The sequence below is a fragment of the Zootoca vivipara genome, chromosome 7 (genome assembly GCF_963506605.1).
Source record: "Zootoca vivipara chromosome 7, rZooViv1.1, whole genome shotgun sequence".
Lineage (NCBI taxonomy): Eukaryota > Metazoa > Chordata > Lepidosauria > Squamata > Lacertidae > Zootoca > Zootoca vivipara.
In genome coordinates, this window is record NC_083282.1 from 57,403,422 (window position 1) to 57,429,256 (window position 25,835).

Consider the following 25,835-nt stretch of genomic DNA (forward strand, 5'->3'; position numbering starts at 1 on the left):
CCAATGAAACTTAAATCCCGTTCTGCCCTGCCCCTGACACCCAATATGTTGCATATCTGACGCTTCTCCCAAAACAGGTTGAGGTTCCTGCATTTTTGTATTTAATAATAAATGACATAAGCATATTAAAAACTGTTTTAATGCTACAGTACCATATTGGTGTGTCCCAAATGCTTGGGAAAGCAAGCATGTCATACCCACCAACATTTTTCCGATGAAAATAGGGACATCCTATTCCATAATAATAATTTTACTATTTATACCCCACCCATCTGACTGGGTTGCCCCAGCTACTCTGGGCAGCTTCCGACATATATAAAAACATAATAAAACATTAAACATTTTTTTAAAAACCAAACTTCCCTATACAGGGCTGCCTTCAGATGGCTCGGGGGTTGGATAACTCCATACCCTCCAAGATTTCTCCAATGAAAAGAGGGACATCCTAAGGAAAAGCAGGGCATTCTGGGATCAAATCAGAAACCCAGACAGCTTCTGAAAATCCAGGACTGTCCCTGGAAAATCGGGACCCTTGGAGGGTCTGACATGTCTTTGTCTGGTGCTGAAGTTGGTGCCATGCAGGCCTTCGTAGAGAGCCTTCCATAAACAGGGAGCCACTACAGAGAAAGCTCTCTTCACCATCCTCCAGATCTTTCTGAGAGGTGGCGTGCACAGAAGGGTCTATGATCTCAGGATCTCTGCTGGTTTGTATGGGGGAAAGCAGCCCTTTAGGGAAAGTGGCTAAATTGAATGCTAGGGGTATAATCCTATTTATACAGATTTCTTATTTTGGATTTAATAAACACCTTGCATTCTAAAAGTTCTTCCAACATTAAAGGTTTGTTGTGTTGCAAACAGAAAGGGCAGCTGGATAGTATCAAATGCCTTTACAGCACCTCACTTTCATCTATATAATAACCATCTATAAAGCCTGCCTCTGCTTTCTAGGCTGAGCAACATATTACTTAGGAAGGCCACTTCTTCTCAGTTTACACTTCAGAAATATCAACATATGATTAGAAAAGCCAGGGCATCATCCAGGTTATCAGAATTTTAAAAAATAAGCAGAATTAATTTTAGTACCATCTGGAACAAACACTAAAATATACAGGAGCATATGCCAATCAAAGTTAGGCATATTTACGTTCCATGAATTTAAATCCATCCATTAAAATTCATGGGACTTATATGCACTGGGATTTGCAAGATCATTCCTTAAGTAGTTGTTTCTTCATAAGTGCCTGTGGGTTATACTGTATCAAGGGTACAAATGTTTTGGGCTACTGCCCTATGAAGATGTATAAATTGTGTTCTTAATATCTTGGTGGTTGGTTAAATACTCACGGCTTGCAGATTCAGCTTGGACAAAGGCCAACAAAAAGATGAAGGCCAAGACGGCCATTTTACTCAAGGGTCCTAAACCTGAGATCCCAGGTTTCTAATGCAAACTGAAATTCAAAAAGAAACGATTACATCTGTAAATAGGCAACATCTAGGATAGGGATAGTGTGTGTGTGTGTGTGTGTGTGTGTGTGTGTGTGTGTGGTGTGAAACAGGCTTCAATAGTACATCAACTAAATAACTCTGCATAGAATCTTAAGTGAAAACATAAAAAATAAGAATCATTAGCAATGTTCAGCCTGGCATTGTGAATGAATATCGCTTGATCCAGGTCATGTACCAGTATTTGAGATAATTTCCCCATAACATTGTGTTATTTAGCTAAGAGAAACTGTGAGCTCAAAGAAACATCCTCAAAATTCATTGATTTTTCTTACAGTAATATTTATACTAATTGACTAACCAGTTCATTTATTAAAAGTTGGAGAGGTTGAAAGTTTTAAATAACTTTTAGAAGTTCAAAGGATTTATGAACTACAGTACATAGATTTGACGGTGTGATGAAATTCTAAAATGATGCACTAGAGGGCAGTCGCAATGTACAGATGTGTCTGGCAACATACGCCAAAGACCAGAAAACAATCTTGCCACTGTTTTAATAGGACCTGCTCTATTTTTATTAAAATCTATGGCAGTTTTGCTATTGATTCCAGTAGGATGTGTGGACAGTACTCCTAGGCAAGAAGTGATTGTTATATCTCAGTATATCTAGAGGCCCCATTATCATGTTCGTCAACATTGAAACTTTTCTAGGGGACAGTGTTCTTGCTTACATGTCATCAGAACAGAAGTGATGCTTACATCATGCCACGGAGTGGCAGTTTTATGGGTGGTCTGTCCCACTGTTTGCTGGGTCTCCTCTCCAAGCCTTATCTCTATACCCCTTTGTCCCTCCAAATCTTTGCTCTTCATTTGCTCTATTCAAACTCTCATGATTTGAAACTGCATTTCAAGTAAACATATATAAAAGTCAGGAAGCATTATATAGTTATAGTGCCATGAGACTCCTAGCAGCTGTTCATAATAAGAAAAACAAGAGTCTGAGCTCATTCACACAACATGCCAAGCCAAACCTGGGCTTAGTGAGACTGTGTGAATGTGGCAGGCTCCCAAAGAGGAGCTCACAGCCACTTTGCTTCCCCTGCCCCTATCCCCTTCTCTGCCATGTCACACTGAGCTAAGCCATGTTTTGGCTTAGTATGTCATCCAAACTGGGACTTGCAATTAAGCTCTTTCATCCCGTCTTGAGCTGTAGCCTTGGCCCAGTTCAAGAAAACACTGTAAGCCAAAACTTGGTTTAGCATAGTGCAACGGGGGGGGGGAGCAAAGTGTGTGCAAGTTCCACTCCACGGTTTGTCCTGGTGTGTTGTACAAACTGGGTTACTGGGTTCTAGTATGTATAACTGAGCTAGAAAGGGATGATTCCAGCCTGATGCTGTTGAATGCCAGGGACTCTTGCAGAGCTAAGCCAAAGCTGATGTTTTTATTTCATTGGGGTTTTTAAAAATATAATAATGCTTGCTCCTAACTGGTGTTATGAATAAGAGGATATATCAATGCTTTAAAAAGTGTGTTGTTAATTATTTATTTAGTTGTTATTTTTACGCCACACCTTCCTTTCCAAAAGGGAGCACAAGGCAGATAATACAATGTCAAAGAACACATTAAAAGCATTCACCAGCTCCCCAGCAATAAAACAGCAACATTTTTTAGGCAAACTCGAATCATAGCTGGATAAATAGGTGCATTTTCAAGGTGAGGAGACAGCCTGATTTCACCCAGGAGGAAGTTCCATAGGTGCGATGCTGCCATGGGGAATGCCATATTGTGTGACTGCCCTCCTCACTGCCACCATTTCCTGAACCACGAACAGGGTCTCTTCCACTCAGGGCTGGCTCTAAGGCAAGGCTGGGTGGCGCAGGGCGCCAGGGGGGAAACGGGGCGGGGGGCACCGGAGGGATCTTCGCACCACAGCGCCAGGGCGCCAGATATGCTTAAGACGGCCCTGCTTCCACTGCTGGCAAAGTCTGGTTTGGGAGGCGCTCCTTCAAGCACTTGAGATCCAAGCTGCTCAGGAACCACTGACCCACATCATCTCCATTTTGTCAGGATTAGGAACATAAGAAGCTGCCTTACATTGAGTCAGACCATGGATTGTCTACATTGCCTGGCAGCAGCTCTCCAAAGATACGGTAAATAGTCCTCCCAGCCCCACCTGGAGATGCTGAAGATTGAACCTGGGACCTTCTGCAAACAAGGCAAATGTTCTATTACTGTGCTATGACCATTCCCCAAATTCAGCTTCAGATTATTGGCCATCATCCCGCCCATCACCACTCCTGATGCAGATGGTGTAAAGACTGGACATTGAGAAGACAACATTCAAAATCTCATGATGTTGAAGTTTTTGGAGCCTCCAAACTTAGCAGCTCTGTCATCTGTGGATGGAGATTTCTGCTCAGAATTAAGTTGCATGTTCCATCTTGAGTCACCTTCAATGTTTGCTTCCTTACATCCCCCTGCCGTTCTATCCTGTTCTACTCAAGCAGAGGATTGTGATGGTGGAAATTGGTGTGTGTGTGTGTGTGTGTGAGAGAGAGAGAGAGAGAGAGAGAGAGAGAGAGAGAGAGAGAGAGAGAGAGAGAGAGAGAGAGAGCAGCGTTTAACTAGTATCATTCTCTTAGCCCTCATTCACACACAATATTCCTACAGAGTTTTTCTAACACAGCGTGTTTGTTCAATATTTCTAATGCCTACATTTAGTAGAGCTTACAACCAAGGCAGCTTGCAGAATAGCATGCTGTCGGGTCTCTATCTTGCCCATCACATTGTCTTAAATTTTCTGCAAATACATAATAAGAAATAAAAAGGGCTGAACACCATAGGGACACACAGCCAAGGCAGTCTTAATAGAAAGTGGTTAATCAAGTAGATATGATAAAGTTTGGCAATGGACTGAATCAAAACATGGGACCCAGTTCCCTTTTTCAAAAGGTTCCAACTTTTGATTGCTAGAAATCTGAATCAATGCCAAATTAGACCCCAATTTTGGAACAATCCCTCCAGTAGGCATTTGCTGTCTCTTCCTTCTACCTTTCAGGGATCAGACCAAAAGGGTGACGATTTCTTCCACCACACCCAATTTTAATAGGGTGATACATACATTTACAAACACAGTTCCCTCCAGATGCTCTCCCAAAGACTGGTCTTTGCCACCTACCTCTCGCTTCCCTAAATAGTGTTTCTGGCACTCTCCTTGCTGCCCCGTTACGTGCTGACTTAGGAAGAAAGAAGGCTACATGTTAGGCAACTCAAGAGCTGCCAAAAACCACTCCTTAAAATCCAGAGAGTTTACATTCTAAGTTTACAGCTGATCCGACCTTTACACCTCTTCTCCTTTAGTCAGAAACACAGAGGTTAGAGGGCAGTGTTTGTCTTGAATTTTCTCCTTTGCCCCAGGGGGCAAGATGAGAGCTAATGGACTTCAGTTAGGAGGAGGTAGATTTTGGTTGAACATGAGGAGAATCTTATTGATGGTAAGAGGTCTTTGACAATGGAATCTATTACCTACAGAGCTGGCTGGCTATTCCTCACTAGAGCTTATCAAGCACAGAATGGACAGCCATTCATGGGATCATCACCACACTTTCAGCAGCGGTGGTGTTGCTGTTCTCTGAGATAAGGATGTGGTGAGGTAGCCACGAAGTCAGGAAAGTTCTGGGTTGATGGGAGCAGCTTTCCACTGACAGGAAGCCGCCACCAACTCAGAGTTCCCCCAACCTGCACACACACACCCATCCTGGCAAATGCAACACTGCCATCGGGAGAGTATGCACCACTGCTGACTGCAGTCTTCATGTAGCTCTGAATGTTCTGCATCAAGCAGTGGTTTGGACTAGCTGTTCTGCAAGATTCCCCCCCCCACACACACACACCTCTATAATTCCTCCATAGCTACTGGGGCCCATGCAAGTCCTTGGCACCTTCGGAAATAAGACTTATCTGGCATTATATATAATGGCCTTGGGTGGGTGGGATCACACAGCTCTTCTACTGCTGCACAATATATACATTCAGAAGCAAAATCAGTGGCAACACCAAAGGCTCAGAAGGCTAAGGTTATGGGTATCAGCTGTTTTTCTTGGAACCGGTACCTGAACACATCACTTCATTCCAAGTCTTGACCCGAGTTCAAGTTCATGTTCATGTTCAGTTTGCAAGTAAGTTAGTTCTTGTAAGGTACTAACCCTCCTGCAATGTGTCCCATCATGGAATGTTCATCCAAAATCCTTGCTTTTTTTCTCTTCCTCCCATCATAAGGGTTTTAACAAACCAAGAAATCCCACTAATTTCTGCTTACCCCACCTTACCCTCTGAGCAGACAACTGCAGGTTGTTTGGCACTGAATTTTAGGCATGGCCTGAGGCTGCCTGAAGCTTCGCTCTGAACTATTTCCTCAAGGCTTGGAAACAATCGCATGGGAAGAGGCATGGGTTGTGTTTGTGTGAGTGCAATTGTGCAGGGGCGCACGTGTAGTCATGGCAGCCAAGTCATCTTACCCAGGGGTGTCTTGCCCATAGATGCAAGTGGCATGGGGCACCAGGGTACCAAGTTCTGCAGGGCACCAGGGAAGAGACGAAGGCTGGACGTGGCGCCTCTCGGCATCAGCTCACCCGCCTCACTGAAGCAGCGCCGCATCCCTGCCGGAGGAGCCACCCTCCAGCCGCTGCCTGCCTCCTCCAGCCCCGCAAAGCTGTCAGCAGCGCTGTAAAAAGGTCAGCAACTCTGGGAAACAGGGGGGGAGAGAGATCTTTGCACCACGGGACCAGATATACTGAAGACGGCCCTGATCTTACCATCCAGGAAGGGGTGTTTTGCAGCATTTGTGCAGGCAGAGACTATAGTGAATGCCAAGTAAGCAGTGTGCAAATAGCCTGAAGAATTAATTCTCTGGGGATCAGGTGATGGACTTTGTTATAAGGGGTAATTCCCAGAAGTGAAAATATTTTATTTCCTCCTTTGCATAAAAGATGCCTTGTTGTTCTTTCTTCCTCTTGCTGTGGTGTTGCTCAATGGCTACTTGTCTTAGGCTATTTATTAACTCCTGGACAATGAAAAAAATGCCCTTTCAGATTCTGAGCCTCCGTCTGCTATAACACTTCCCAGCTAGAGGCTGGTATAAAACAAACAAGATGGCCTTGGCTTTAGAATATTTTAAACCAAGGTCCTCTCATTCTCTGGAAGCTTGAAATATTTTCTCAGTTGGTTAAATAAGTTTTCTCACAAAAGCTCTCTTACTTGAACAAATCATTCTCCGGCTCCTGCATAATATGCAAAGGTAAGCAGGGTCTGGTACGGTTTCTAATTGGATTGGGGACTGTGTGTTGAGATTCCCACATTGCAGGGAATTGGACTAGATGATCCCAAGGGGCACTTCCAACTCTACAATTTTATGATTCTATGATGCTACATCCAATTACTTCTTGGCCCTCATTGCTACTGAGGGATTCCTTCAGTTACACAATTCTCATTAGTCCATCTTGCCTCAAGGTCCTCTCCCCTCTTCCCTTGTCATCAAGCCTCATCCTCCCGCACCTACCATTCCCTTGGTTTCCGGTTTCCATCACCAATGTTGGTTCAAGATTGGGGGGGGGCTTGTACAAGATGCTTCAATGGCACCTCATATCTGAGTGGGCCTCCCTCCTTGTCACTGTCACCACTGCCCTTTTGCTCATCCTCCCATTCAGCACCCAAAGCAGAGGCCATGGCAAGTGGAGGCTGTTGCTCTTTCTTCTTAATCTTCTTGCTGTTTGCATGGTTGGAGAGGACAAGTGAGAGGACAGGCAGCAAAGAGGAAAAGGAAGAGCAAGACCAGGGAGCTCTGGGAATCAGCAGTGAGGGCCCTAATGTAGGCATTGGCAGGTGCCAGACATTGCCAGGCCCTGATGCTGGCTCCACCCTAGAGGTTATATCAGGATTTAGTCTTGATCAACCCAACAGTGTTCCTTTTCCTCACAAACATTGAACTGCAGTCATTGGTGACTTGGTTCTCTGAGTAGCTGTACTGTTCAGAATTTTCTGCACCATCACACTAGCCCAGAAAATCAGTGCAGAGGGAAATGTGAATAAAATTGGGTTATTCACTGAAGGGAAATGAAGTTGTTTTCTTTAATGTACAGAAATGTTTGTGTCACAATGCTTATGCAGAACACTGTCCCGCATACCATGGTAAACTGAAAAGACAATGGAATTTAGTAAAAGTCATTTGCTTGGCCTTGAGATTTACCAGTAAATGTGAGAATTCTCAGAGACTTTTCATTGATATCCTAAATTTTAAGACATATCAGTAAAAGCAAACTTCCATTGATTTAAATTTTGGTGTATCTCATACCAAACATTTTATTAAAGGTACTTATCTCAACAAACATTTGTTTCTGCAAGGGAATAAGAAATATATACTAAAAATCAACATAAATATGTTGAGTCATTATCACACACATGTAGGCAGTGCTTTTTTTCTAAAAAGAAAAAAAGTTTAGGAGTACTCTCATTTTCCTCCTCATATTGAAATACTGCCCCTCAATGAGGCCAAACTTAGATTCACAAAATGTTTAAGGGTATGCGTACCTCTGCATACCCCCAGAAAGAAAAGCACTGCATGTAGGAATAAAAATAGCAGAATATGGTGCATTTTGTAATTCTGCTTTAAATTTCTAGGATTTAGGATTGCAAAGAAAGGTTTGTTGTGACAGGACTTCAAACATCAAGAGAAAACTATAAAACAAAGTAACACAAGATCCATCATCATTTCTGGCAGCAGGAAAGAATGAGGCTGCCCTTACAAACAAAATTTGACTAGCGGATTTAAATCACTGGTGCATATCAGGAAGCGGGAAGTTGTGGTACAAGCTTTAACCTGAACAGACAGACAGCTATATTTGCATTTCTATTCTCTCACAGATTGACTGCATAGTGGTTTAGAGTATTTTTTAAACACTTATTACTGTCACTTCATTAGTGACTCATTTCCTTCAAAGGGGAGTCTAAGTCATATTAAATGTATCAACAAGTATTAATTTTATATAAAATTTTGTATTATATACTATCTAATCTATCTATCTATTTCTATGCAGGTGGTGTGAACTATGAATTGCTGGAGATCTTAGTAATAATAATATAATAATAATAATTTATTATTTGTACCCCGCCCATCTGGCTGAGTCTCCCCAGCCACTCTGGGCGGCTCCCAATCAAATATTAAAACAATACAGCATTAAATAAAAAAATCTTCCCTAAACAGAGCTGCCTCCAAATGTCTTTTAAAAATAGGATAGCTGCTTATTTCCTTGACATCTGTTGGAAAGACATTCCACAGGGCGGGTGCCACTACCGAGAAGGCCCTATGTCTGGTTAGAGCTTTCCAAACTTTTAATGTTGGTGACATACTTTTTAGATACCTATGCACCATTTCGTGACACAGTAATTCAGTTTTACTAGCAAACCAGAGCTTAAACTAACCCCTTTCCAGCTCCGGGAGGAGTGAGGGGAGCATTTGCGCAACACACCAACACACTGCAGCTGACACACTAGCATGCCACGACACACAGTTTGGAAAGCTCTGTCTTAGAGTAATCCCACATCACACTGTGTGCTTTATTATAGAAGATAGCATCATCTTATCCAGGGGTTGGCAACCTGCGGCCCGCAGGGGTCATTTAAACAGCCCTCGAGCCATCCCCGAACCGAGCCGCCCACTTGGCGAGTCCCCGTGCGCTGCGCTAAACCAGCAGAGCACAGAGCAGGGACTTGCTTCCGTGGCGCCGGAAATTATGTCTGCACAGACACAGATGCAATCTGGCCCATGGAACAATCTCCGCGGGAGTGAATCAGCCCAGGTGAGGTAAACCTTGGCCCCCCCCTGATCTTATCAGTCCCAACTATATATGAAGAATAGAGTCTAGTCTTTCCCTCCTCCTTTGCCATGCTAATCTAGCATATAGGTCAAAGAAATAGTATCATTCCTGGGACAAACATTCTAAAACATTCTTGTTTAATGCCCATAAGAGTGGTTATGATCAGTCACAATATGTCCTTCTATGCTTTGTTTGCCTTGGCCAAGATTGAAGTTGATTCTCTCTCCCCCCCCCCTTTGTAATCAAAACAGCTGACTGCCACTTCCTGGTAGTATGTGTGCTTTATTGAAAAGGTTTCTATGCTGCCTTGTAGAGAAAAGCCCTCGTCAGGCAGCTTGTGCAAAAGGGATAAAACGGATGCAACATAAGTTCAATAAAATATCATCGAAGTTTAAAAGATCAGTTCAAATATTTTTTTAAAAACCCATCCCTTTCTCATCATTTAAACAGCTAATATGATTGTATTTGCAGGTCAGTTGGTAAGAGCATGGTGCTGATAACACCAAAGTTGCAGGTTTGATCCCCGTGCAGGACAGCTGCATATTTCTGTATTGCAGGGAGTTGGACCAGACAGTCCTCAAGGCCCCTTCCAACTCTATGATTCAATTATCTCAACAGGGTCTGTGAAGTACGGTACATCTTAAGGCAGGGACCAGTTGATACAGGGGCAACCAGTCCCTAAGATAACCTGGAGTTATCTAGTGTCACAACTGTATATTGCACTTTACAACACATTCAAAAGGTTTTATTTGCAGCTGTATAGCTGAGTCTGAGATTCACTAATGCTTTGATAACTGTGGTAAGGTCTGATTGTTCTAGATAGGGCCATGGCTGGTAGAAAGCATTACTGACTTTTGCTTCTACCTGAAATTCCCAAGAATCCGGGAACACACCCAAGCCACAGTCTCAGGAACATTGGTGTGTGTGTGTGTAACTTTTATAATTTGCATATAAAGGTAAAGGTAAAGGGGCCCCTGACCATCAGGTCCAGTCGTGTCCGACTCTGGGGTTGCGGCGCTCATCTCACTCTATAGGCCGAGGGAGCCGGCGTTTGTCCGCAGACAGCTTCCGGGTCATGTGGCCAGCGTGACAAAGCTGCTTCTGGCGAACCAGAGCAGCACACAGAAACGCCGTTTACCTTCCCGCCGGAGTGGTCCCTATTTATCTACTTGCACTTTGACGTGCTTTCGAACTGCTAGGTGGGCAGGAGCTGGGACCAAGCAACGGGAGCTCACCCCGTTGCAGGGATTCGAACCGCCGACCTTCTGATCAGCAAGCCCTAGACTCTGTGGATTAACCCACAGCGCCACCTGGGTCCCTTAATTTGCATATAGTCACCTTGAAAGTCAGCCAAAATTTGCCTCTCGTAATTTACATTCACATATGCAATGTTTTGAGAAAGGTTGCAGTCGTATTCACACTTCTGATGTGTCATGTGTATATATGTCTCTATATATTTTTTATTTATTTATTTATACCATATTTTCCGGTATATAAGACGACTGGGCGTATAAGACGACCCCCAACTTTTCCAATTAAAATGTAGAGTTTGGGATATACTCGCCATATAAGAAATACGGCCTGGCGTAGAAGACGACCCCCGACTTTTGAGAAGATTTTCCTGGGTTAAAAAGTAGTCTTATATGCAGGAAAATACAGTACACACACACACACACACACACACACACACACACACACACACACATGCAGTACATGCATACATACATACATACATACATACATACATACATACATACATACATACATACATTCCATGCCCATCTGGCTGGGTTTCCCCAGCCACTCTGTGCAGCTCACATCATACATTGAAACAGACTAAAACATCAAACATTAAAAACTTCTTGATACAGGGCTGACTTCAGGTGTCTTTTAAAAGTCAGATAGTTGTTTATTTCCTTGATATCAGAAGGGAGGATGTTCCACGGGGAGGGCACCACTACCAAGGAGGCCTTCTGCCTGGTTCCCTGTAACTTCACTTCTTGCAATGAGGGAACCAGCAGAAGACCCTCAGAAGAGGGCTGACCGATGGGGGTGGAGATGCTCCTTCAGATATTATGTATGTGTATTGTTATAGCCTAACCATTCACAGTCGGAACTAAGCAGTTTCTATAAATTCTTATTTCCCAGCACACAATTAGTTAATATTCACCAGGCAGTTTAGGAGGAAATGAAATACAAACATCACCCGGCTATTATTTTATTGATTTATTGATTTAATATGCTGTAAACCGCTTTGAGATTTTTATTTAAAATATAAAGCGGTATAGAATTTTTTTTAAAAAAATACCAAGTCACAAAACAATCGCAAAAAAGTATCCTTCACTCTGAACAATCTGACCTCACAATGGGGAATTGCTTGGAAAATGGCCCTGATTTCTGTTATTGAAACTGACTGTGAAAATGGATGGTTTCAAAAGGCTTGGCTGTTGTAAAATTAAACCCCTGTAAGATACACTTTAGGACAAAGGTGAACCAAAGGTCATAGCTAATTCATTACTGAAAGTATCACAGACTAATAAAGTAGAAAGTTACAAAGTACTTCTCATTTACAGTCTTGACCCTGAGAATCTGGGCTGATCATAAAGCCTTCTAAAAACAGAATCAGATTTTTAACACCTTAAAAAAAAATGAAACAGCTACAGTATTTACTCAAGTCTAAGGCACCATTGAATCTAATGCGCACCTCAATTTTCAGAACCTTGAAACCAAAAAAAGTATTTGCTGGTGAAATGTGCCATTGAATCTGATGTGCACCTTAATTTTCGCCATGTAATTTGGCCAAAAAAGGTGAGCATTAGAACTGAGTAAATACGGTAAATAAAGTACTCCACAAAATTGAAGATTAATTTATCAATTAATTATGGTTCTGTTGCCAGTCTTACAATCAAACTAAATATCTCAAGAGTTCATCAAGCACAAACCCAATATGTTCCTACAATTTAAAATCCCTTATGAAACTACAGTTCATTTGATCTCTGTCAAAATTGTCCTGCCTGTTAAGGATATCCATTCTACCCCAGATGAGTTACAGTATTCTGATAATGTGTTTGATCAAGGGAAAATACAGACAAAACCTGAAATTCATAGGAGTGAAGCAATACAGCTAACTATCCTTTTCAAAGTTGTTTAGGTACACTGTACAAGCTGACCTGGAATCAAAATTATGGGAAGCTTCATGTATTATGTGAATTATGCAAGCAGCAGGCATTATGAATATGGTTAAACTCTCTACCTTGTGAAAGGGAAACTCACTCATCTCCTCTGCATGCGTGGGGAATGCATGACTTCCTGTTCACACGTTGTTCACATGTTACCCACAAGCACACATTTCCAGTTTCAGTACTTCTGCAAAGTCACCCAGTTTTCTACCTCTTATCTGCACTATTATCTACCTCTGTATAAACATCTAAGATAAATAGTGTCAAGTTGAAAGATACAGTATTAACATATAACCAAATGTCAATTGCATGTACACCTGAACATGCTTCAGTGTGTGTGTGTGTGTGTGTGTGTGTGTGTATCTAGCACATTGAGCTATACTGTAACTGTTAAATCTTCATTTGATAACAGTAGCTTTAATCATATTATGAAATGGTTATTCTGCAGAATTCTGATGCCTACGAAGTGTTTAAAAGAAATCAAGTGGGCTCATACCATTGTGAGCCTTTTTATATGTACATGTGCTGGTAACTTGACTAACTGTTCAAATGTTGGTTTGCTGGGTACACTATTCCGTATTATCACTTCTTCCTCCCCGCCCTCCACCTCAGCTACTGTTCTTAGAAAGCTAAAATTGGAGGGTGGAGCTGGGATGAGAAGACTTGCCATTTCCCTAACCCCCCTTCTTTTTCTTCATAATTTGAGCTTTGTGGGGAATGAAGTGGCCGGATTTACGTACAGTATAAGCTAAACATGCAATAGCTTAGGGCCCCACTCTCTTGGGGGCCCAAAAAAAATTTAAAGGAAAAAAAACTGGATGTACATTTCCAATTGTATTTCAGTTCAACAATTACTTTGATAAAATACATATTTTGTTATGTGCAAATGGCTTTAGGTCCATAAATTACCATATACCATAGATTCAACACAAAAAACTGTGACAATTTGTTGTTGACAAAGGACAGCTTGACATATAAAGGGCCCCATTACCTTCAGTAGCTTAGGGCCTCATCAAACCTAATTCCGGCCCTGCCCACAGCCAGGCTTGAGACTGGAAAACTAATGTTAGGCAATGTACCACTTTAAAACAGTCACGGCTTCCACAAAAGAATTCTGGGAGCTTCTTAAGTGTGCTGAGTGTTGTTAGAAGACCCCCTATTCCCCTCCCAGAGTTATACCTCATAGCGTGGTTTGACAGTCAATCCCTCTTTACAGCGATTGTAGCTCTGGGAGTGGAGAAATGGGATTTCTGTATGCTGTCCTCACTCCTGAACTCTACACATTCAGCAGTATGTCTGCATAGAATTTATACACATACAACTCATAGGGCCCTCTTGCCATGCAGATCCAAACCTACAATTGCATGCATGTAGACTCAATAGCTTTCAAATAAAAATGCCTGGGGCAGAACCTGCTGCTCATATTCTGCCCCTCCTCATGTGTGCCCAATAAACACAGATTGAAGGTCTGGAAAGGGCTAACATAAATGCTGCCACTGACCAGACCTCCATATTTGCTTGCATCACTGCTACTTACCAGGAGGCAGATGGAGAGGGTTGAGGAGGTGGGGGGTTGGCATGGTGTAAGCACACTAGCATGACCTTGAGATTAAGAGTTTCATGCTCTACCGAGCTATCTCCTTTCAGGAAGTATATTGCATTTAATTGTGTCCTCCCTCAAAGAGGGCACATGATGTGGTGAGACCTGGCAACCAAACCCTTGTGTTGCGGTTGGGTATGATTGGTTAGCCACAACACCCGATTAGTAGGTCCCTTGATGATGGGTTCAATCTGACCAATGGGCACTAGCCAAAATGGATCAAGGGACCTATATATGCCAATGCAGTAAGAGCTGTTCGGCAGTGGAATTTGCTACCAAGGAGTGTGGTGGAGTCTCCTTCTTTGGAGGTCTTTAAGCAGAGGCTTGACAGCCATATGTCAAGAATGCTTTGATGGTGTTTCCTGCTTGGCAGGGGGATGGACTGGATGGCCCTCGTGGTCTCTTCCAACTCTATGATTCTATGATTCTTTTGGTCAGTGCATCAGAACACCCACCCACCTCTCCCTATATTTAGGGCTTGCACGCTTGACCTTGCTATGCCGTTGTGTGTTGTCTGTCATTGGGACAGGGGCAAGGCAGGAATTTTCCCCACTTCGCTGATTGGCTGGTGCCATTTGGGTTTTGTCTGCCGCATAGCAAATTGTCACAACTTGTAAGGTTGCGGATAGGCTCTGGTTCAGGTGATAGGGATGGGGGGAACACTCTTGCCATCCCTATGTGAAGGGGTATTCTGTTATAGGAATCCAGGGACTCAATGGTTTGGTCAACCCTGCGAGGGGCTATGCCCGTGCCTGAGTCCAGGGGGACATCTGGGTGGTGGACACAGCATGTCCCTGGCTTTCTGCCATTCCAGGTGCTCACCCTAGGCTGACCTATGATGGAGCTCTGGGTCAGCGCTATCTGCAACGGTGCAGGGAGCTAGTCGAACCAGAGCCTATGCAACCACTCACTTGCTGTACTCAATAAAGCTGTGGCCTAAATTCTGCCAAAAACCAAACCAAAATTTGAGTCTTGTCTGAATTTATTTAAGGGGGAGGTTTAAAGGTCTTCACACACAATTGGATGCAAGTGTCATAAAGCTTTGCAAGAATTAACTATCTCATAATTAATTATCTCATGTCGCAAACCAGACTCATTACCACTTTTTAGAATAATCATAACGTGCCCTTCGCTCATCATTTGCATGCAGTCATGGTTTTTGTTTCTGAATCATGACAGGAGTCAAAAGTGAGCCAAGAATTGCTTAAGAATTATTTTAAAAAACACAGTGACCATCACACAGTGTGCTTTGTTCTTGAGTTAATAATACAGCTGCAATGACCTACTTATGGGCAAGTCATCTGATTTAAGAACTAATCTAGAAGAATTGGAAGTGTGCTTGAAAGTTCTTAAGATAGAAGTGAAGTTAATTTCACAAGAAAATGAATAAAGATGATTCAGAGATCTGCACACCTGCATCTTAACTTCACTTCTACCTTAAGACCTTTCTTAGGCCTTAAAAAGAAACATTAATGAAAAACATGGAAGAAAATATGAAACATGGTTTATAAAGGGGGACAGACCTTATGAACGCTCCTTTATAATAGTCTCATTTATTTGTATCTAATTTGATATATATGTTAGGTATGATGTAAGCTGGGTGGTGAATGTACACGGTTGCAGCCTGGTGGATGTGCACAATGGCTGGTTATTATGCACATTAAACATTCAACTTACATTTTTTAAAAGCTAGTGCACAAACATTAGAACACTGATTGCCTTCTGTCACACCCTAAGATGTAAAAGGAAGTACCAGTAGTTCCAACTTTAGAAGAGAGGAGAAAACTAGGAATGGTTCCACAGGAAAATGTAACTTTTCTCCTTGCTCTGAGATGTGTTTAACACCCTGCCTTCCACAAGGACCTGCCAACCCCTCATTCCAAACTTCTGTAAAAGTAAATCTGGAGGCAGATTAATTTGACATCCCACTTTTTAAATAAATAAATATCTGGTTCGGGAGCAAAAAAACTTCAGCAGACCTACTCTATTTAAAGGTTAGCAAAGTTAGTAATACACTATTCCTTCCAAATATTGTTCCCAAAGCACTAAAACTCAACTTGTCAGGGCAGCTCTTCGAATGAAATCTGTAGACCTCAATTGCAATCCAGTGATAGGAAAGTTTCCACCTTCCTCTGTCAGGACATCAGTTCTGCCATACATTACTACAGCATGTTGGGGAAATTGTGTCTAACAAAAATTCCTTTATGATGACTTGGTGGGTAGGTTTACCTTATGCTAAGGGATTCACTTGTTTTAGGTCTAGTTGATTCCTCCCCCCTCCAAGTTACATTGGCTGTCAGTAGCATGAGACACTTAATCTCAGGGCCATGGGTTCAAGCCCCAAGTAGGGCAAAATATTCCTGCATTGCGGAGGTTGGATTCTATGATTTTTGACTGTGGCCCTGATCTAGGTTTTGACTTGACTTACTGAATGGTGCACCTTGAGCCAAGTACCTTTCTGCAACACACTGATATTCTGCTTGTGACCATTATCATTCAGTTTAGATTGATGGAGATGATCTTGCTTCACAACAAAGAGGAGAACCAGATGCTCCTTTAGTCACTTAACACACCCAGAGTTGTTACTGAGTTTCAATTTGAGCAACATTTTGAGGTGAATTTGAAGATTCCTGATTTGGTGAAGTATCTCAGAAATTTCAAGGGAAGCAAAAATAATTTTGATGACTAGTGCAAGTCCTCAGTAGAATTTTGCACATCCTAAGACTGTCGTTGAACTCCATCTATAGCAGAATTTGAGGTTAATTTGAAGGTTCCTACGGAGCAGGGGAAAGAATTTCTGATGAATTCCAAAGGCACTGTAGTGCTCAGTTGGGCTTTCACCCAAGACAGCCCATCGCATCAGCCTTGTGTTGGGTGAGATGGTACATGGGGACTTTGTGTAAGTGGGCAGCTCCTACGAGCAGCACAAACCTGATTGGTTTGATGTGCAGGTGTATTTGTGTCTTGTACCTCATCCTGGTAGCGCTACCAGGTACTCTTTAGGAACAATGCCTGCATAATGCAGCCTCATGCAATGTCTGCTCCCTTCCTGCCACAATCACCAACTGATGTTCTAAGTGGTAGACTTTGTGGCAACAGCAGAGCCCCCTTCAAGTGTCACTCAGCGGCAGCTTCTGAGTGGTGTTTTCAGCCCCTTCACACACACAATGCCAAAATAATCAACAAAAAATGGATCCATATGGTTTCCATAAATATCTCTATCTACCAAACAAGGCCTCCATTCTTTAGTACCCATTTAAAAATATACAGCTAGGCTGAATTCATAAGCAAGCTATCATGGGGACTTACCTCAGGTAAACATGGTTAAGACTCATCAAAGTGTTTATATATAAAAATGTGTCTGCCACCTAGTGATTAAAATAGCCTCCACATAAATTGATAAATTGCATGATTTGGAATGACTCCTGAACAAAACGTTCAAAGTAACTGTAGTAAGCATCTCTGAAGCAGTCCTAAATTTCCTTGGTACCTCTACAGATTGACCTTCTAAATATGAAGGCTAATGTCTCAGAGCCTGGAAATCAACATTTTCATTTTTAAAATTCGTTGTTGTTCTGTTGTTGTTGTTACAAATGCAGCAATATAATTTCACACTTCTAGGGAATAGTGAAGAAGCATTACTCACATTCTGGATTAGTTGTGCAGAGTAGACCACTGGTGGAAAAAGCACCTTTTCTCTTCTGTTCTATCCTCCTACTAGGTCGAAAATCTGACCCTTGAGTCACTTCACTCTTTATGGCTTCCTAAGTACAGCTGGCACAGCACTGGGATTTTACAAAAGTGAAAGTGTCATAAGACCTCCTCTTAACTCCAGCCCTGTACATCCATCCACCTGTTGAAACTTCTTAAAGGAATACCATCCCACAAATGTACCATGCCAGTGGTTCCCAATTGATGGTCTGTGGACCCCAGGGGGTCCACATAACCTACCCAGGAGGTCCATGACACCATTCATGTAACAAAACTACCACAGAGATATCAAAAATTTCAAAAATAGGGGGTCTGTGACTTGGCCTTTGAAAAACAGGGGTCCGCCATACGTAGCTAATTGAGAACCATTGTACTGTGCAATCATTGTTTATTAATCTACACTCTATGTTTAGGAAGCGTATGTGTTTTGGAGGCTGCACAATTTTAATGTATAAGTATAACTTTTCCAAGTTCTGGTAAGGATTATTATAAAATGATATTTCCCATGTTTGCTCATTTGGTAATGCTCTGACCCAGTTTTGATAAATAACACGCAGCCCTTCCATGACTGCATTGCTGAACTTCTCCTTTCTCTTTTCTCAAGAAGGCAAGTAAGGAAACATCCTGAGCGTTCATCTGAAGTGTTTCAACTTGATACACAATGGTCAAAGGACCCCTCCCTTAATATGTGTGTATGCAATGGTGCCCAGGAATGCAAAATTAAGAACAAGGAAAGCTATCTGTGGTGACACAAACTGCTGAAATTTCAGGGTTTCCAAAAGGAACAGTAATGAGCAACAGCAACAGAACTAAAGGCAATTCCAGATGACCCTAAATATTATCCAGGTTGAAGAATGAAATGGTTACAGATGTGTAAATATGTCAATTTCAGTTTCTTCTTTTTCCAGTCTGAAGGTTAGTTCTCCATCTTCCACATTCGTTTGTGGTTGTTGTTATTTTTTTAAAGAAAATTCATGGGAAGGACTCGGTCTGAAGTTGATGGATCCTCCTTAGGTAGACGTTGGATGGCCATCTGTCATGGATGCTTCACTTGAGATTCCTGCATTGCAGGGGGTTGGACTAGATGACCCTCAGGGTCCCTTCCAACTCTAGAATTCTATGATTCTATGATTCATGAAAATGTCATGAAAATCGATCAGCATTTTAGTACATATTTCTCTTAATATACACACGTTTATGCAATTTTGCCTAAAGTATTTCAATTTGAAAAGCTAAATATTCCCCTAAGGTAAAGGTAAAGGGACCCCTGACCATTAGGTCCAGTCGTGACCGACTCTGGGGTTGCGCGCTCATCTCGCATTATTGGCCAAGGGAGCCGGCGTATAGCTTCCAGGTCATGTGGCCAGCGTGACAAAGCCGCTTCTGGCAAACCAGAGCAGCACATGGAAACGCCGTTTACCTTCCCGCTGTAGCGGTTCCTATTTATCTACTTGCATTTTGACGTGCTTTCGAACTGCTAGGTTGGCAGGAGCTGGGACCAAGCAACGGGAGCTCACCCCGTCACAGGGATTCGAACCGCCAACCTTCTGATCAGCAAGCCCTAGGCTCAGTGGTTTAACCACAGCGCCACCTGGGTCCCTCAAATATTCCCCTACTATAATGCATTTTATAGGTTATTTTCTCTAATATATGCATTTAAATGCACAGTTTACAAAAGTAGGCCCTATGTGCATTTTTTGTACATATCCCATGGCTGGAGAACTGCACTGCAAAATTTGGGACAGTGTGAAGGATGATTGTATTTCAAGTCACATCTTGTTTTAGAAAGTGTGAATTACCGTAGGCAAGTTCATATTTAAATGTGAAATAATTCAACTTTGTTCCCCTACACTAGAAGTGGTGGACCTATTCTGCAGGGTTATGCATTACAACGAGTGGATTCAAAATATTTAAAAAATAGCCATTTACAGCAGGACTGGGCAGAAGGTAGAATTTAGCGGTAGATCTGAGTATGATGAATTAGTTTAGAAAGAATGTTTTGATCCCAGTTGAAGAAGGCAGGGGTAGGAGGGACCAGAACTGTGAGTAGGGGGAGTGCTAGTTTGGAAGAATTGTGAGCTCAAAAGAAATTCCTGGGCTCAGAATCCTTAACTTTGAAGATTATGTCATTTGCACCAGGCTTTGCTTGATGGATGTGGGGTTCTAGCAAAAGCAAACCAGATCCTAGAAGCCTGAAAGATCCCTACTGCCAGATCTACAGCCTTCTGACTCAGGTGGCTCTGGAAACTCGAAGCCTGAACTTCAGCCTCTCCCATTGTTTGAGTTTACATACAAAAGCACAAAACCTGATGGACAAGGATTTTCAGTTTGTACTCATCCCCAGAATAAATAAAACAATGTTTCAGCATACAATAAACATAATCTTCTGTTTTCTGTTTTCTGAAGATGGAAGAGGTGCCAACGCAGGCAATATGTAGGTTCCTTTTTTATTGTTAAGGGTCACTTCCTATTACCGGTAATTAGATCTTGTCATTATTAAGTAGGCTATGCAAAATATTTGCATCCTCCATCCAGCATTGAAAGAAAATTATACAGTATCAGATCCAAAGTTACTTTATTCTCCCTTGTTTGCATACAGCTTATCTAACTATTGCTTCTCATCTGCGGTTCCATCAGGGTTATTGCTGTACAAAATGTCAACCTCACAGAATCAAGGAAATGCACTCAAAGGCACCGGCTATTATCTATGTAATGAGTTTGAACCATTACAATGATGTATACATGGTGCTAATTGCCTAATGATCATGAATGAAGCTCAATTTCTGACTGCATTTCTTGACAATCATAGCCAAAGTTTTTTTAATAATTCAGCTTTTATTATTTGTACAGAAGGGGGGGGACAAACAAATTTCTGAAAAATATATGTGCAATGAATATTCTTTTTCTCCCCAGCACACTCTGATTACAATGAAATTAATAAAACATGGGTTTGATCCAAATGTTCCCTTCCTCCAACAGAAGGAGTGACTCCAACCCAATATTGGTTATTTATTTACATTATTACTTACCCCCTCCCACATAAGCTGGAGAACAACAATTGTTGTTTTACAAACACTGGAAGATTTTTTAAAAAACAAAAATAGAAGAAGAAGAAGAAGAAGAAGAAGAAGAAGAAGAAGAAGAAGAAGAAGAAGAAGCATGTAACAGTAGCATCAAAATCAAAATCCAGCACAAGTTTTTTCAAACAAAAACAAACTGTGTAAAAACACTTTGCCCCGATATTATTCTGGGTCACTGCCTTATTTATTATAGAGTAGGAATAAATACATGTGAAATTGTTGCAACCTATTGAACAATTGCAATAATCTTAGCAATTTCAGAGAGCACTTGCTGGAAGGGAGGAGATGCTGGGATATTTGTGGTTTGTTTAATTCTGAAATATGTGCTTTAGATGGTCAAATGTTTTAAAATCTGCAAACTTTAGAAAATTGTGACATCCTAGAAAAACACACTGGTCCATTCCGCTTAAGGCCCTAGTCATATGTTACTTTTAGATGTATTGAAGTTGTCACAAGGCGATTTCACCACATTCATTTCATATGCTACCAGCTACCGGTACTATTTAGTTGCCACCCTGGAGCTAATCCATCTTCATTGCTTTTATCCATATAAGAACATAGGAACATTGCCTTATCCTCTGGAGCAGAGGTAGGCAACCTAAGGCCCGGGGGCCAGATGTGGCCCAATCACCTTCTCAATCCGGCCCACGGACAGTCCGGGAATCAGTGTGTTTTTACATGAGTAGATTGTGTCCTTTTATTTAAAATGCATCTTTGGGTTATTTGTGGAGCATAGGAATTCATTCTTTTTTCCCAAAATATAGTCCAGCCCCCCCACAAGGTCTGAGGGACAGTGGACCGGCCCCCTGCTGAAAAAGTTTGCTGACCCCTGCTGGAGTAAGATCACTGGAGTAGAATCATCTAACTCATTATTGTCCACTGGAAAGCACTGGCTCTCAGGAGTTTTATTTATTTATTTCATTACATATACCGTATATAATCATATTTTATATTATTATAAAAATAAAACCTCAAAGCGGTTTTAGACAGGGAGCCTCTCCCAATCATATCTGGAAATGCCAGGGAAATGGCTTGAAACCGTGCGCTCTCACTGAATCACAGCTCTTCTACATCAGCTCTCGCTATTTGCATTTTAGCAACAAAGTCACCACATGAAACTCAGTTAATCAAATAATTTTGTGGTCACTTGTCATGGGCTGACTGGATGCAAAGGAGGGGGGGCACCAACTGGGGGACAGCCAAAGGGAACCCTCAGGGAAAGAAGGCTCAGAGCTAGGGGAGCAGGGCTGGGAAGACAATGGGTGGCTGGAGGGGGAAGAAGGAGCAGAATCAGAGGAGAAGCAGAAGAGGTAACTGGGTTTAATGAGCAGGAAGAGGCTGTGGCAGAGAGCAGTTCAGACTCCAAGGCTGAAGGAGAAGCTGGAGAGGAGGTTGGCCAAAGAGGCAGAGTTGAGACAGGCTGCTGAAGAATCCAGGGAGTCTCCCTTTCCTGCTGCAACCAGCTGTCCTCTGCCCTGGTCTCCTAGAACACACAGAGAAATGAAAAGAGCAGAGACTGGTTGTGTGCAGATGCCGTTTGCGACTGCTTGGGATTCGGGAAACACCCTGGAGAGGAGGGGTTTTTGAGAACAGTGGGAAGGCGGGGACCTTCAGTCCTCTCAACTGTCTCATTGGAGCAAGACCTACTGGGAAGAGTTGATGGGGTCACTAGGCCTGTGCTGCTTTGGTTCCTTTGAACAAAGAAACACTGACACCATGTTTTTTATTGCTGACATAGCTGCCAAGTTTTCCCATTTCTCGCGAGGAAGCCTATTCAGCATAAGGGAAAATCCCTTAAAAAAAAGGGATAACTTGGCAGCTATGATTGCTGACCAGTGACATCACCTCTCTCAATACAAAACTCATATATGAATCATGGCTAAGATGATCACAAGAGCAAGGATCCAGAGTGATTTGAGATGCACCCAAGAGCTAACACATAACCAATATATATTTTAATACTAACCCCCAATTCTGAGAAGCACAAACTGTTTTTGAAACTTCCCTTAATTTCCAAAGGCACACACATAATGCAAAGACTCATTGGGTGAACACAGAATTAAGAGCCTTATAAATATCTAGATCCTGGCCATTACTTTAAAACTAATAAGAGGTCTACCTCACATTGTATTTCTGATATAATTTAATGTCAATATCAGAAGGGGAAAATATAATGCAGAATGACTGCTTCTTAGACATAGAATAGAGTACATAATGCAAGCTTTGAAAATTCTCTGTTAACTATATGCAACCTCATTTGATAAGGCAGTCAATCAGTTTCTCTCAAGTCTTCGGGATTTGCCCCATGGCTGAGCAAAGAATACTCATTTTCAATTTGGACCTCAACTAAAACAAAGAGAGAGGGAGAAATTAGGTTAAATCATAGAAGCTAAATTATTCGGAACTACTTTTATGTCTTTGTCTCTAAAGTACTTGAACATGGCCCAAAACAGGATGGCTTGACAACCACCAACTCTGCAAAGTTTTTAAAAAAACAACACCTCAGCCTCATTTTTGCTATTTTATTCAGTAGTTTCCTGACTCCAGACTTCAACATTCTACAGCCACGATAAACTTTAATACCATTTGATCACCAAATAACTGTACCAGATCAGTCAGTTCAACATAAAAAAGCTTGCTGTTCATAGCGTCTTCTTTTTTTTAAAAAAAAAAAAGTCATCCAGTAATTATATCAGAACCTCCTTATTACAAAAGGCATTGAAAAGGAGGGGGGAAGGGTTTAAACAGATGGGAGCCATGCACCAGAACTATTCAACTGTGATTTTGCAAGGTTCTTAATTGCATGGGGAATCTCCATGCATAGAGGAGGCAGGAGGAAAGACTCTCTGCTTCAAACCTTCACCCTCAGACTCAATAAATAAAACACAATAAAATGATGTGTTGAAGGGGGTGCTCCATCACTGCCCCTCACATATTTCTTTACATGCAGAAATGATAGGAATAAAAGAAAGAAAGAAAGAAAGAAAGAAAGAAAGAAAGAAAGAAAGAAAGAAAGAAAGAAAGGCCCATTGCAAACAATTGTGCAATGGATTATGGCCAACATTTTGGGAAGGAGGTTAATATTATTGATATTCATCTGACAAGGGAAATTTAAGTCACAGAGGCAGAAAGAACACATACCTTTGTCAGGGCCTAGAGCAGATTCTTGTTCATCCGCTGAGCCTGTTTGCTCTTCCATGGGTTGTTCTCCTGAACAATGTTGGACAGCCAGTGGTATTGCTCCTTCAGGGTTTCTTGCAGGAATGTCATATGACGCTTTTGGTAAAAACCCAACAGATAATTACGTTTTTATCCATTGACCACTGGGGTAACTTCTGTGGCTAAGAAGACATACCGCTAGTCTCAAAAGAAATTGATGTTTCAGTATGTTATGCAGGTTTACTAGATTTGGCAGTGAGAGTTGTCCCAGAGAAGCCAGCGAGCAAAATAATATTCATGTGCAAATAGCTTGTGCTCTGAACATCTTAAAAGCAATGCTTTGCCCCCACCCATCCTGTCCTGGGGAATGTCGCACCACCACCTCCGATGGTGCTCTGGGCAATCACATGCCACTACTGCTTCTGACATTTAACAATCAAACAAACTCAGATTGGCCCACTACCTCACTATTGAGGCAAAAATAACGGACAACTTAGGCCCTCACCAGATAAGTCACACTACTTACTGAAGACAGGAGACCTAAGAAACCAGGAGTGGTGGGTGCTCTGCCTTTTCTGAATAGGATCACATTCCCTGTAAGAACCAGGTACACAAAATTTGGGGCAGAGGAGCACTCCTGAAGCCAGTACTGCTCCTCATTAACTAGATATTCCTTTCCCCCCTGTTTCTATTGATTTGCCAGCTGTACCCTCTTCTGGAAAGGGAGAGTTTGCACCCATGATAGATGCCATGGTGGTAACTTCTAGATTAGACTATTGCATAGCAGGTTTGGAAAATTCAGCAGGTCCAATATACAGCTGCACAATCACTAATCAGTGGTAGCTTTACAGGGCATATTGTGTCAGTATTGAGAGAACTGCCTGCCCATTTGTTTCTGAGCTAAAGTCAAGGTACTGTTGTTAAAGCTCCACATGACTTGGGATACCTTAGAGAATGAATTCTGCCTTGCCAATGTCCTCAGGAACTGATGACATTTTGCTGAGAGCTTCCTCCAGGTGCTTGTCCTGGCTGAGAGAAGAAGTGTGACCTTTTTGGTAGTGGCAGCCCAGCTTTAAAACAGCTTTAAGGCCCATGTTGCTACTGTAGATCTTTTGCCTCATTTTTCTAAGGTTAAAGTCTTATGCTGCCAGGCCTTCAAGAAACATGTTCTTGGGCTTCTGCTTCCTTATATACCTTGTAGGAATTATGTTTTAGGACTTAGGTTGCAATCTTATACCTGCTTACCTGGGATTAAGCCTCATTGAGCTCAGTAGGGCTTACTTCTAAGGAAAGAATAGGCTTGTACAGTACTGTTGGTATTGCACAACTACAATGTTGTATGCATTTTATGATTTATAGCCAGTCCCCTTGTGAAAGTTGTGGTTCAAGTGCATTGATATAATGGATACATAAACAAATGCTCCATCTTAAATCAGACACACTTTGGATCAGCAAGATCTAGCCAACCTGCATCCATTGTGACTGAAAACTGAACACGATGCCAGCAAGGGCTGCTTTGTGCCACATTTTGCTGTCCCAACAAGAACCAAATGCACAAAAGTACCAAGAGAATAGATGGTTTTGCTTACCATCCTTCTTTCGCTTCCTTATCTTAAGAAGTACAATGATAACAGCTGCAGCCAGAACAAGAAATCCAAGCACAATTGGTATCACAATTGGAAGTAGATTGAGTTCAGTTTCAGACAACCTAAAAATAGACACATAGTACAAAAAGAGCCCCTTTTTTGCTTGTCATAATGTGTAAACTTTTGCTTCCCCAGTGGCTGGTGAC

At 42.0% G+C, this 25,835-nt stretch overlaps 1 protein-coding gene across 6 annotated transcripts in view; it reads right to left on the bottom strand.

Annotated features, from left to right (window-relative positions):
* PIGR (polymeric immunoglobulin receptor) overlaps positions 1–17,876 on the bottom strand; it is a 28,120-nt gene extending 10,244 nt beyond the window's left edge. Inside the window, exons 1-3 of one of the 6 annotated variants that reach the window (XM_035123131.2) lie at positions 4,622–5,080; positions 3,894–3,938; positions 1,345–1,448 (exon numbers count right to left, since the gene is read on the bottom strand). In XM_035123131.2, the coding sequence (XP_034979022.1) occupies positions 1,345–1,402 (58 nt within the window). In that variant the 5' untranslated portion in view covers positions 1,403–1,448; positions 3,894–3,938; positions 4,622–5,080. Of the gene's footprint in view, positions 1–1,344; positions 1,449–3,537; positions 3,578–3,616; positions 3,874–3,893; positions 3,939–4,621; positions 5,081–5,960; positions 6,187–17,739 lie in introns of those variants that run through there. The other 5 variants (XM_035123130.2, XM_035123132.2, XM_060277135.1 and 2 more) reach the window with 5 other exon arrangements.
* Between the last annotated feature and the right edge of the window lie 7,959 nt (positions 17,877–25,835).